We start from the raw sequence: 13,768 nt of genomic DNA, 5'->3' as shown, positions 1-13,768 counted from the left end.
TCAGGCACAGCAGTGTTTTCACAGAGAACAGAGCAGGGATCTGGTTTTGGGAGTGCCTTGGAGAGAGGGCAGCGCTTGGGAAATATAAATCTCTGTGTGCTCTGGACCTCCCACAGCAGAGCTGACCTTCTCTGGGCTGTTGGAGCAGGTTAGTGGCTTCATCTGAAATACATCATCCACCTCCCTGCCTGGGCTGTGACCCTGGTGTCACAGGGAGCTCCTGCCAGAAGGGGGGTGGTTTGTAACTGCAGAAGGAACACCCCACTCAGGTGTGGGTTGGCAGGAACCACAGCTCAGGAATGGAAACTTTCCTTAACCTTTTTTGGAGGTTTTTTTTTTTTTTTTGATGAAATTTGGGCAATGTAACCCTGGACTTGGCTGCCATCTTCATTACAAGCCTGAGATGGGCAGCATAAATCCTGTTTAGCACCCAGACCTTCCTCGCCAACGAGTGGGTGGGATTCATCCCCAGTGTGGAATGGGGGTTCCACGTGTAACTCCACAGTCCCATCTTCCCTCCAAGGGTTGGCTGGTTTGGAAGCTTCCAGTGCCTGTTTTCTCCTCTAATCCCATTTTCTGCTTTGTGCTGCTTTAGGAGTTCTCCCTCCAGCGCCTGGACAGCCTGTTGGATGACAGAGTCAACATCCTGGGATTTTCCATTTTCAACCAGTCTCATGCCTTCTTCCAAGAGTTTGTCCAGAGCCTCAACCAGTCCTGGCAGGAGAACTGTGATCACGCTCCGTTCACTGGGCCAGCAGTAAGTAAAATTCATTCCCATCACCCACAGCCTCCCTGGGCTGGGAACAGCCACAAACCAACAGGAAAACCTTGTGAGAGGAACTTCAGGATGGTCCTGAGCAGAGCCTGGCAATGCAGAGGTAGAAGCTCTGCTCTCAAAGGGTACGTTTTTTTAATTATTAAATTTATTAAATAATTGAATTATTTAATCCAAGTGAACCCTGTGCTGAGGAGCTCAGGCTGCAGCTGTACTGCTGCACCTTGGACTGGCTTTTGTGGGCAGAGGAATGGGAAGGATGAGCCAGACAGAGCATTTTAGCTGAGTAGGTAGGAGAGGAATGTGGGTATCAAGCTGTGATTTGCAGAGGAGGATTTGATTTGGAGAATACTAAAGTGATCCTGAAAGTCAGAGGCTGCCCAAAGGGACTTGGGGAGCAGAGCTTTAGAGGGGTTCCCTGTGCTTGAACTGGGGCACAGCTCTAAATTCAAGGCTTAGTTTGAACTGTGTTTTCTGTGAGTGCAGGGGATGATGCAGCTCTGATTCAGTGTTTCCCTTGTGAAGTTTGTCCCTGTGTGTTTTACCTCCAGTAACAATGGCTCGTGGCAGAGGGACTGGGAATGCAGATGGCCCAGAAAGGGCTGGGCTCAGGCAGATGCCAAAAGGCTGGGTTGTGTTCCACGCTCCAACATCTCCCTGATGAATGTGCAGATCAGGACTGAAATCTTCCCCAGGGATTCTCCCCAACTGGGAAGGTTTGCAAAGCACATTTGCCATATCAGGGGTGCTGTGACTGGAGCTGGGGGAGGAGAGAGAGAGAAAATACCATCAGTGGAACCCCCTTGCTTGTTTTTTAATGAGCTCAGTCCCCTTGACGAGCTGAGGCAGCTCTGAAAACCTTATTGTCACCACAAAGTGATCCTTAACAGGCAAAATTAGGAGCTTGCTGACCTTATTATTATTATTTCTGCCTGTTGGATGTGCCTGGAACCATCCTGCTCTCCCTCCTCCCTGCTCCAGTCACTTGCTGCCTGCCCTGCTGAATCTCCATGGGATTGCTACCAGGAAACTTCCTATTTGGATGACAGTTCAGAGGCATTAAAAACAAATTTCCCTCTAATAGTACAAGCAGAAGAAGTCAGTAGGAACAGGAGTGTAGCAGGTGTGATGGGGAAATTAAAATTCTCATTGGGCCTTCTTACCCTGTGTTGTCTCGAGCAACCAGCAAAACCTGCAGGTGGAAGGATGCAGGATTATGCCTGGAATTCTTCAAAATGCCATGTCCCAGGTGATGAAAAAGGGATTTGCCCTGGGTGGGGAAGTTACAGAGCAGAGCTGAAATATTCCCAGGCAGGGCATGTGTTTCCTTGCCTTTGTCTGGGAGGAGAATTCCGCCAGGGATCATCTCTGCTGTGGGAAATCTGGCAGGTCTCACCTCCCCTCTGTGTTAGAACTTCCCCTTGTAGTCCTGGGAAGGAGTTGTCTCCTGGAATAGCTCATCCTAAAGAGGGGAAAGGAAGCTCAACAGCTGGAAGTGACAGGAGGGAGGTTTCCTGCGAGCTGCAAAATCCCAGGGCTTTCTTCTGGAGCTGAGGAAGCATCTGACAAAGGAGGAGGGAGCTGCCTGCTCTAATGCCATTCTCATTAATCACATTGCAAAGAAAGGAAATCAGAGAAAATCATTCAAATTACAGATGGCTAGATTTGGTAATTAGAATTTAGGCTAAAACAGATGTTTGTAATTAAGTGTTTATGCCATTGAATAAAATCCAGATTGTAAAGTCTGTTTCACAGGGTTTTAACGGCTTTAATTCTCCGTGTTACGTTTTGGGGGCAAAGATACAGATGCTAATGTTTGAGGAAGGGAAGGGAAAAAAAAAGCCAGCCCACATGGCACAACCCAAAGTAGCCAAACCTGTTCACTGTTTCCCTAGAGAGCAGCTTGCCTTTAAACATTGGCCTTTACATGGGAGATTTAAAAAAAAAAAAAGTGGATTATTCTACTTGACTGCTGTTGGTTTTTTAGAGGGGCAGGTCTGCTGCTGGGAGGAGGATGTGCTGCATCCAGCAAGGAGCTGGAGCTCAGGCTCAGGGCATCTGATGGAGTTCATTGTCTTGAAGACACCAGTTGGAAGGTCCAGCTGCTGATATTTTTTTTTTTTTTTTGGTGCTTTCTAGTTGGTGAGTTGTTCCCAGGGCTTTGTGTCACAGCTGGACTCTTCAACAACCCCCTAGTTTTTGGGTACAGCCTCTCCTTGTGCAGCTGGGGGTGGAGCAGGGAGCCCACCTCCCCTTCCCTGGAGCCCTGCCCTGATGAGACACCCAGCAAGTGGCAATTTTTATCAGCAACTTGCATTGTCAAGAGTTTGGCTTCGGGGATTGAGGGAAGTCCCCAGAGCCCCGTGGATCTGCTGACCCTGCCAGGGAGCTCTGGCATGGCAGGGGTGGCACAAACCCAGCAGGGATCTGCACAAATCAGAATCCATTTGTTAACAGACAAATTGGCTGTTTGAGACAGGGTGACAAAGCTGGGGGTTAAAATGAGGACATGAAAGGAGTGAGAGATTTTATAGGTGACATGGAGAAAGTTGAGGTGAAGTAACAGGAAGGCAGTGGCAGATCCCCCTCCTTGGATCTGCCTGGAGGGAGTTCCAAAGGTGCTGCCTCCAGGTCTCTCTCCACTCCCCTGCTGAAGGCTGTGCCCTCCAAAATGTGTGGCTGCTTTGCATCTTTTCCAGTGCAAAATCCAGCAGCTTCAGGTACCTCAGCACTGACTCAGGTGAGGCTGCAGGGAAAGGGAGGGGATGTTCTCAGCTGACCCCATCCTCATTTTGACTTTTTGGGCTGCAGGAGATACTTGCCTGCCTCCAAAATCCAGGGGGACAAAGAATCCAGAAATGCTGCTGCACTCCCAACACCCTGTAATTGGGAATGGGTTTCCTCCACACAGCTGCATCCCAAATTTCCTTGCTGTGTTGAATATGATCTGTTATATCTGAGTTACCATCTGAGAAAGAGATGAGAAACAGAAAACACTGGGGTGAGCTGAGAGGCAAATGGGAGAGCTCCTGAGGAAAGAAAAGAGGAATGGGAAGGATTCCTATTCCCTACCACAAGAGCTTGATCCTATGTATCACCATGCCCTCCCCAGTCCCTAAATTCCTTGAAATTATAAGGGGCCTGCCAGAAATCCTGACAACTTTTCCAGAGCAAAACACTCCAACCAATAATGTCAAATGCTTGCTGAGATCTGCAAGTCTCTTGCTCACCAGCTAATAAGAGGTCATTAACTGCTCAGGGCAAATGGAAATGGAAACCCAGCAGGAGACAATTAAAAATGCTGGGCCAATATTCTGATTTGGTAGGAAATGGTGAAGCTCTGGGGTCACAGGGGTTGTGTTTGGTCTCATAACAGTTTCATTTGTCCAGCTGGTGGTGTTAATCTGGTTCCTGATTCAGGGAAGTAATTGCTAATTGTGTGTGACATCCTGTGACCTGAGTGGAATTAAGTTCACAGTGAAAATTAAGTGTATGCTAAAGAGCTTCATGGAACAGGGGCTCAGGACAGGACAGGCTGGAGAGGCCCTGTTAGGAAAAAATAAAGGCAGGGAGAAGGATATATCATCTCCTTTAAGGATCTCTGAAAAATGCTTCCCAGGAGGGGAATGTTGGATCAAGTTTAGCAGACTTACCCCCAAACAGGAGGGAAGAAGTGCAGGAGAGAGACTTGCTGCCATTGCAAAGGGCCCTGTGGTACCTCCCAGCTGAGACAGGAGAGGAAACAAAATGCCAGATTTCTCTTCCCACTCTTCCACTCATTCCTTGTGTGCTCAACTTCCATAACCAAGGGTGTGCCTGTTCCATGGGAGACAGGTGAGCTGCAAGACTGGCAGGGGCCAGTCAAGCTTCTCAGGGCTCCCTGGAGAAACCTGGATGGGATTTGTGTAAAGCAGATGAAGCTGGGATGTGCAGGAGGAATGGGACAGAGCAAATGTGAGTCAGGGCTGGAGGAGTGAGAGGTCACCGGTGCTGTCAGAGCTGGTGGTTGGGGTTTTGCTGGCATGAGGCTGGAATCCTGCCTTTTAACTGCTGGCTTGTGGGTTTAAAGGTTTTTGTGCTGCTTGTCAAGTGTCTGATCCCAGCCCACCGTGGTCAGTGAGGTCTCACCACTGATGTGAGGAAGATCAAGCAGGGTTAACTCTGCCTCGCTCCGTTCGAATTAGCAACGCAGTGGAAGCCAAAGGTTTGTTGGGATGATTGAACTGGGAGAGATTGTCCCTGCAGGGCCACTGGCAGCACTGAACAAACCTAGTCAGGCTTTGGGAGGAGGAGAGGATGCAGATTCCACAGCCAGGGTAAGGCAGGCAAAGGAGCCCCAGGCTGGAGACTGAGCCCGTTGCCAGGAGCCGGGATGGGAAGAGGATGCTCCTGGAAGTGTATCCATGAGGAAAATGTAGCCTTGGTAGTAATGAGGTGCAACGGCTTAATTCCAGCAGAGTCAGGAGGTGACAGTAATTAAAAGTGAAATCTCAGTCGCACCAGTGAACACGAGAGGGAAAATGGCTGATTATTAACGGGATCAAAGGCCTGGAAACACTTGTGCTCGGGCAAGAAACACGGTTTGTGAGGCTTGATGGACAAAGAAACCTGATGAAAGGCAAACAAAGCCAAGAGGAGGAGGAGAGCTGTGTGACTCTGGACATGCCTTCAGCAGAGCCATTACAGCAGGGAACTGGGGGTGTAGCACAGCACTGGATGGTCTCTGTGGGGTCTGAAAAGCAGGATTTGGCTGCTTGAGAAGCACATCTAGCAAAAATCTCATCTCATGTGGATCTACCTGTCAGAGAAGGACACACTGATGCCCAATAATGACTGAAGCAGCACAATCATCTTGCCTGCTGTGAGTGCAGGCACAGGGTCTCTGTTCTGCCCAGCTGCCCCATTTTAGGAACCCCACAAACCTGATGCTCTCAGGAGCATTCCTCCTGGCCAGCAGATTGATCAGAGTCACCAACATGCCTGGGTTAGAAAAAGTGAGTTACTTTAGGAAACTGAGGTTAGAAGAGAATGGGGAGGGGCAGAGACAGAGAGAGAGGGAAAGATGACAACAAGTAGAAGAAATTCTGAAGAACAAGGAAGCAAAAAGGGGTTGTGAATGGGGCGCTGTCCTACTTGCTGCAAGGAGCAGTGGGGGGCTGGATTTTCGTCTTCCTGCCTGAGTTTTTGTCCCCTTTTCCCCCCAGCTCTCCTCTGCCCTGCTCTTCGACGCCGTGTACGCCGTGGTGACGGCCGTGCAGGAGCTCAACCGCAGCCAGGAGATCGGGGTGAAGCCCCTGTCCTGCGGCTCTGCCCAGATCTGGCAGCACGGCACCAGCCTCATGAACTACCTGAGAATGGTGAGAGGGGGCTGGAGTGTGTGCTGCTGGGGCAGAGCTCGTGCTCCCCGCTGCCAGCAGCAAGAGCTGTGCTGGTGGCTGGCAGTCTGTGCTATTTAGAGAGCAGATCTAAAGGCTGGTTTGTCCCTGTTGTCCCTGGCCTTGGAACAACATGAAACTCTCCCTGTTTTTGCTGCAGGAAAACTGAAACTCAGTGGATTTTTTTTTTTTTGCTAAAGTATGAATGTTTCTAAGTGGTTTGAGCCCTGTTTTCAGTGAACTTGAGTCGACATAAGATCACGCTGTACAGTTGCTCAGAGCTCAGTAGTAAGATGTGAGCTCCCCTGTGGAGGGGTTTGGGCTCCTTTTAACCAAAAGTGTGGTTGCTGGAACCAAACAAGCCTAGTTCTGGCGGGAGGACACTCTGAAATTTCATCCTGGGGTTGGCCAATATGATTCCATGACCATGCAGAAGGAGCAGGTTTCTGAGTCTGTTTGGGGGGGCAACTGAGACCAGGAAATTTCAAGACACTTTTTTTCCCCCCCAAGGGAAAGCTCAGCTGGACCTGAGCCTTGTACCACTTCAGTCCATGCATGTGAACCTGTTTTAAATCTCACCCTTAGTCAGAGCCAACAAAATCCTTCAGCTTCCCTTAGCTCTGGTCCTTGGAGCCCCAGTGGCTTAGCCTTGGGATGGGGGGAGGTGATGAGGGGCTGTGGAGGTGGTTTAGCCCAAAGCAAAGAAACCTGGGGAGCCCTGCACTTTGTTCTCCTGCTTCTGTTTCCCTCCAGACTCTGAGAGCAAGCAGGGTGGGGACACAAGGGCTGCACTGGGAGGGTGGTGGGGTGAGCCACCTCGCTGGGCGCTGTAACTCAGTCTCTCTTGGACAGGTAGAATTGGAAGGTCTCACCGGCCACATCGAATTCAACAGCAAAGGCCAGCGGTCCAACTACGCCCTGAAGATCCTGCAGCACACCCGGGCTGGGTTCCGGCAGGTAGGAGCAGACCCAGTGCCCAGGGACAATCTCTGTGTCCCCTGGTGGGGTGGTGGCTCAGGCTGCTGCTGGGGGGACCCAGGGGGGTTGCAGGGCCCCCCCTCTGCAAGGAGAGGTGCTCAGCACAGCGTGGATCAGGGTATGGATCAGGGCATGGATCACAGTGTGGATCAGGGCATGGATCACAGTGTGGATCAGGGCTTGGATCAGGGTATGGATCACAGTGTGGATCAGGGCATGGATCAGAGCATGGGTCAGGGTGTGCATCATGGCATGGATCAGGGTGTGGATCAGGGCATGGATCACAGTGTGGATCAGGGCATGGATCACAGTGTGGATCAGGGCATGGATCAGAGCATGGATCACAGTGTGGATCAGGGCTTGGATCAGGGCATGGATCACAGTGTGGATCAGGGCATGGATCAGGGCATGGATCACAGTGTGGATCAGGGCATGGATCAGGGCATGGATCACAGTGTGGATCGGGACATGGATCAGGGTGTGGATCAGGGCATGGATCAGGGCATGGATCACAGTGTGGATCAGGGCATGGATCAGGGTGTGGGTCACGGCGGCTCTCGCCGAGCCTGACCTGCCAAACACAGCAGGTTCCTCTTTGTCAGGAGCACATCTGTGATAATTTAGATGTGTCTTCATGCATCAGGCCCCCGAGGTGGCGATGTCAGAGCCAATCTCTGTCCTGTCACAGTAACCTCCGTGTCCAGGAGGTAATTCAGGGTGTGGAGTCTGTGCCAGGTACGAGCTCACGCTCGTGTCCCTTTTGTCCTTAAGCTCGTGGATACCTTGGCTCAAAATTGTTTGGAAAAACGGGAGAATTTCCCATGTAATGGGGGAAAAAAAATGGGGGTACTCTGAACCTTTCCAAACAATTTCTGTGAGGGAAAGCAAAGGGGGCAACCCCCTATCAGGAGCTCCCCACCCTCTCTCCCCTACTTGGCATGTGGGGGGAAGTTCAAGATCCTTCACCCCTTGGTTTGTGGTTCCCCTGTGACAGGTTTGCTTAGCTCAGACTCTCATTTGCTTTCTGTCTCAGTGCTCCTGGCTTCCTCCCAGTGCTGGTCCTTTCTCTCCTCGTCACCCTCTTTCTGTCCAAGGGATGTTTCCTTGAGCCAAGGTTAAGGTGGGGTCACGGGTGTCAGACTGCTGAGATTACATGACACAAGCCCAAGGAATTAGGGTTTTACTGGTAAATCCACACTGCATTCAGGAAAAAAATAAATATAGAAGTCCCAGAAAAAGAGGTTTTATCTTATTTCCCTGCTGACAACTCCACTGCTGCCCTTTTCTCAGAGACTGCCACTTCTCTTAGACTTTGGCAGAGAACAAAAGCTATTGTATCTTACCCTCACCAACAGAGCTTTTTGGCATTGGGAAGCCTCCCCTGGTCTGGCAGCACTGAATTTCAGCCTTGGCAAGGATGTTACCTGCCAGTTCTTACCTGTCAAGTGACAGCTTGGCTTTGATGCTGCCTTTTGCTGTGTGAGAGGGGGATCAGGATGGCATTTTCCCCACAGTGAGATCTCTCATGGCATCAATGCCCTTTTAATCCTGTCCCAAGCCCATCATCCTCTGAACAAAAGTGACAGATCCAAGCCCATCTGTGTTAATAAGGACGTGCATTCAGCTGGATTGGGGAAGAAAACGCTGCAGACCTCCCTGTGACAGCTTTGTTTTTGATGTGTTTAAATGTGGCAGGGACTTCACAGGAAAGGCACAGGTCCTCTTGGAGCAGAGCCTCTCCCAGAGCTCCATGGAGAGCTCTGACTGCAGCCTAATCTGCCCTGGGACTAAAGGCTCAGCTCTTCCCCACAAACCTGGTCTGACAGGAGGAAACCTTTCCTGACCTCTGTGAACGAGGAGCTTCGTGTTTCCAAGGTGCCCAGGAAAGCTGTGCTGGGATTAACCTTCCCAAATTTCCCATCAGGGTGCAGTGGTGATGTATCACTGCCAGTCACAGTAAAAAGGTGCTGGAAGGACAGGGCAGTCCCTTGGTGGTGGCTGTGAACCCTCTCCTGTCACAAACCCACCAGCAAAGAGCTGGTTTTTTGTAAACCTGCTCGGAATGCCTGTGGCAGCCTTTCCTCCTTCTCCTCTCCCCTTCTCAGGGCTCTTGCCTGACCAACAGCAGTGCCTGGAGGGGTGTCAGGGCTCCCTCACAGCCTGAAACAGGGCTGTGTTTAATTGGGAAGGGCGTCCTCAGGGAGCTGTGGAACCTGGCAGGCTCCTGCCTGACCTCCCACCCCTCCAGGTCCCTGCAAAGGGAAGGCAGAGGCCACTCTGCTGGGCCACAGGTGGTTATTTTCTCATTGCCAGCCTGGCTTCCTGTAATAAAAAGGGCTAAATAAATCATTAGAAATAATTTAATTAAAGGAACGGGCTAAAGAACAGGTGTTCACATCCTGGAGACAACGTTGTTCCCAAGGGTTGCATTAACTGATTTGCTCAGGCTCTTGTTTGAAACACTTCTATTCCCTCCTTAGTTTTAATCAACCCCACGCTCTCTGCCCATTCCTCTCTTCCTCTCCTTCCCTCTTTCTCTTTTCTCCTCTCTCTCCTTCCATCTATTGAAGCCACAGGGACTTCCAGCTCATCAGCTTTGACAGAGAGTTCACCAAATTCTGAAGCTGGTCCAGCCAGCGAACAAATTAGAGACACTTAAGACTTTCTAACTTGCTGTTGCTTTTGGGCAAGGAGAGGCAGGGCTTTTTGACATCCAATTTTTAATACATTTATGTAACGCACCAAACGTGTCTTTTTCCTGATTTAGCTTAACTAGAGGGATTTTTTTTTTTTATTTCCCACAGCCATATGAGAGCTGCTCCCCGTTCACAGGATGCTCGATAAAGCACAGGCTCATTAATGTGCTGGTGATCTATGGATCTGACAAGGGCTGAGTTTGTAAATGTCAGCTTTTTTTATTTTTTTTTTTTTTTCTTGCCTCTCTTTGCCCCTTTTGAACAGCATTGCAGCACACCCCTGTGGGTTCAGAGGAGTGCTTGGCAGTAAAGCACGAGCTGAGGTTTGGCAGCTCAGCACGAGAAGGGGCTGAAGGAGGGCTGTGATTTAGGAAGGGAAGGGGCAGAGGAGGGGCAGGGGGAGCTGTGGTGGGGCTGGAGCCCTGGGCACACTGACCTCAGCTCTGCCTGGCCCTAAGTGAGGCAGATTAGTCTCTATTTAACTAAAGGCTCTGCTGGTGTCCTGAGACAGAGCAGTGGAGTGATGGGGCTGTTTAATTGGTATGTTGATGAGATACAGATGAGTTCCCAGTGATAGCTCTGAGACCCTCAGCAATCCCTGCTGCATCAAACCTCTTTAACTTGGAAGAGGCTAATCAGCCTCGATGGGACTTGTTCCTCCTTAGCTGTTACCCCCAGCAAGGGCTCAGGGACAGATCCTGCCAAGAGCTGAATGGCTTTTGCCCCCCAGGACCTGACAAACTCGGACATGCCACTGTCAGGCCCTGTCTGGGCTATGCCAAGTGTCCATCGTGTCCAGAGGGGACACCTGGGGAGGAAGGGGATCGTGGGGGTTGCTGCATGACCTCAGGGAGGGCTGTGTGAGTGTCTCGTGGTTGTCCAGGCTTTAACAGCTGCTGCTTTCAGTGCCCTTTCCTAAATTCAGTGGAGGAAGCTTTTGCCTGCCTGCTGTGCTGGCATCAGCCTGGCAGTGATGTCCTTCAGGAGTGCCAACCCCACGGCAGACCTGTCCTCTGAGGGCTTTCCCTCATTTGTTTGTTTTATTCCCTTTTTTTGCCCCCAGGCACTCCTAAATTCCCTCTCCTTGGGGCACCTTGATGAGGGATGATTGCACTCTGCCCTCCTCCCTTTTCCTGGGGACATTGTGAAGGATGCAAGCTGTAGGACAGCACTTGCTAATCAGAGCCCAGAAGGTGTCTGGGTTTATTGCACTCCCCTGCCTGTTCCAAGACCTGTATTCAGGCCTGGCTTTACCTTAATTTTAAGCTGGGAATGGGGTTGGGAAATACCTGTGGTGCCTCTGAGGCTTATGGAGAAGTCTTGCTATGTCACCTCTCCCTGCCACCAGCTGCCTAGATAACACTGAGCAGAAGATTTTATTAAAATCACGAGTTGGAGTGGTATTCCATCCTCTCACACCATGAGGAGCCTCAAAGCCTCTGCATGGAGGGGCTGCAGGATGGGAGGAGCAGCCAGGACTGCCCCCCTGCATGGTGTCAGCTGCCAGGGATTTTCTGGGGAGATGAGAAATCCTTGGGTGCCACTGATCCAAATAACACCCTTTGCAGAGCAGCTGAACTGAGGGACCTTGCCTGCCTGTGGGGATGGAGCAGTGGCACTAGAAATGGCACTTCCTTGCTTACCCCTGGCTCGAGGCTTTCTGGGCTGGCTCCTCCTGAAACTGTGTGTTTGCTGACCTGCTTTAACAAGGACAGACAGAAGGCAGACCTGCCTCGAGGGGTCTGCAGGTGCTGCAGGCAGGACTTGATCTTCTTTGGTCAAGAGGGAGGCACTGGGATGTGCAGAGATGATGCAGTGGGACCACACAGCCCTGAGGGCATGGAGGGGACCTTCTCCATCCAGACCTGTCACCTGTCACAGGTGGTAGAATCCCTCTCACAAAGGCATCATCAAGCTCCAACTTGCACCCAGGTGACTGTGTTGCTCTTGCTGCCCTCCTAGGACAGGTATGACACCATTTCAGCTCCTCTGATCATTAGGAACACTCCTCCAGCTTTCAGGCTGTTTATTTCTGGCTGGTTTATGTCTGTTTATTTTTGTGCCAATGCCATCATTTCAGCTTCAAAAGCTGTTCTACCTCTTTGCTACGGGCCTCCTCCACCTGGTGTATTTATACAGACCAATCATATCCACCACTAAAAAACCCCCAGTCCTAAAAACTCAGAAGTCCTTGTCCAGAGCCTTAACAACAGGATGGTCTTATCCACGTCCACGTGGAGGATTTGATTGTTTTCCAGCCCATTTTGCAGATGGATATGTTTTCTGTTTTTCAGAGGCTCTTTATATGTAGATGGAGGTGATTAAAATCACCTTGACATCCATCTTGCAGGAAAGGGAGGGATGTGAGGATCCCAGACATCCTCTGACACTTTGGAAACAACGAGTGGTGTGGGGAGTCAATTGGTGGCTCTGTCAGCCTGTGAGGGGGACAGTGGTGAGCTGAGTCCCCCCAGGATTTGGGGGGAGGTACCCTGGCACATGGGAGAGTGTGGCTTTGGTGCTGTGTGAAAAGCAAGGTCAAACCCACAGCACTGTCAGAGGAGGAGGCAGGCAATTAGTCTCAGCATGTGCCAGCAGGGGAGGGACAAATTGGAGAACAGCGAGGGCTGTTAAAATTAAAGTTAATCTGTCACTAATCTCTGGTTGGGAGATCCAGGAGGGGGAAAAAAATGAGGCAATGTTTGTGAGTGATGACTCTCCCTGGGAGGAAATGGCTGCAGAGGGGCTGCTCCTCAGCAATCCCAGCGAGAGGAGAGACCTCTGTGCTGGGCTGGGGTGGATCCATCCCAGCCCATCCATGCACACCCTGTGCAGGCCAGTTAAGGCTGTGCTGTAAGGACCCCTTCCTGTGAAATACCGGGTAAATCTCCCAGTTTGAGGCTGTTGTTCCCCAGCAGAGGTGAGTCCTGCATGGCAGTGTCACCGTGGGGCTGCGAGCATGGTGGTAAAGTCACAAGCAGCTGTCAACAGGGTGCCCAAAATTTGCACCCAGCCTGCTCCAACACACCATCCCTGTGCCTCCATCTCCTTGTTTGCCAGATGACACTGGTGACCTCCCCAGTGCCTCTGCTGTTAGTGGGGAGCCTCCAAGAGGAAGTGCTTCCCAGACATTTGCCTTCCCTGCCTGCTCCTTCTCCCCAGGGCAGTGATCACAGTCTGACAGAGCTCAAGGAGCATTTGGACAGCACTCTCAGGCACATGAGGGGATTCTTGAGGGTGTTCTGTGCAGGGTCAGGAGCTGGATTTGATGATCTTGTGCCCTCAGACTCAGAATATTCTGTGTGATTCTGTGACTCTGAGTGTAAGCTGTCCTGCTTGCACTTCCCACTGCTTCTTGTGCCTTGAGGTGAGGAAGCTGAATTAGGGACATCCCACACGTTGTAATAATGGCTTGTTGGTCACTTGGGCTGGATTTGCACCAACAGCTGGGAGAGGAAAGGACTTGGCCACTGCCTGCCCATCCGGAGGATCCGGTGTGTGCACAGCAGGGCTGCGGTGTCAGGTTGTGTTGGGCTCAGATCCACGAGCTGGGAAGTGACTCCAAAGCCCTGGCCCTGGAGCCGTCAGTCACAGCAGAGGCAGAGCACTGCCAGGAGCAGGGGCTGGCTGCACGGAGTCAATCCCAGGGCACAGTAAATCCGTGGGTATCCCACCCGCCTCCTTGGACACAACCAGATCAGTCTGTGACGGAACAGGAATCCATTTGTTCCTGCCACCCTGACAGCCGTGGCACAGCCGGAGGAGAACCTGCCTCGTGGCAGCACGAGGGAGCTGGGAATGGGTTTGTTCTGGCTGTGGAAGAGCTGGGAAGGCTCCCCTGTGTGTTGGGGTCACCCGCTGCCTCTCAGGGGCACAACACCTCACTTCAGAGGTGTCTGAGGACAACAGTCGTGCAGGGGGCTTGGAGTGATGGGGACAGAGAG

The 13,768-nt window shown here is 51.3% G+C and overlaps 1 protein-coding gene across 1 annotated transcript in view; it reads left to right on the top strand.

Annotated features, from left to right (window-relative positions):
• GRIK4 (glutamate ionotropic receptor kainate type subunit 4) overlaps positions 1–13,768 on the top strand; it is a 182,379-nt gene that overhangs the window by 139,036 nt on the left and 29,575 nt on the right. Inside the window, 3 exon segments of the mRNA XM_051812219.1 lie at positions 596–757; positions 5,980–6,132; positions 7,003–7,107. Of these exon segments, the coding sequence (XP_051668179.1) occupies positions 596–757; positions 5,980–6,132; positions 7,003–7,107 (420 nt within the window).

The sequence above is a fragment of the Manacus candei genome, unplaced genomic scaffold (assembly GCF_025592945.1).
Source record: "Manacus candei isolate 608988 ecotype Guabito, Panama unplaced genomic scaffold, ASM2559294v1 h1tg000086l, whole genome shotgun sequence".
Lineage (NCBI taxonomy): Eukaryota > Metazoa > Chordata > Aves > Passeriformes > Pipridae > Manacus > Manacus candei.
Note: the sequence above shows the minus strand (reverse complement) of the source record. Positions and strands in the feature narration are given on the sequence as shown.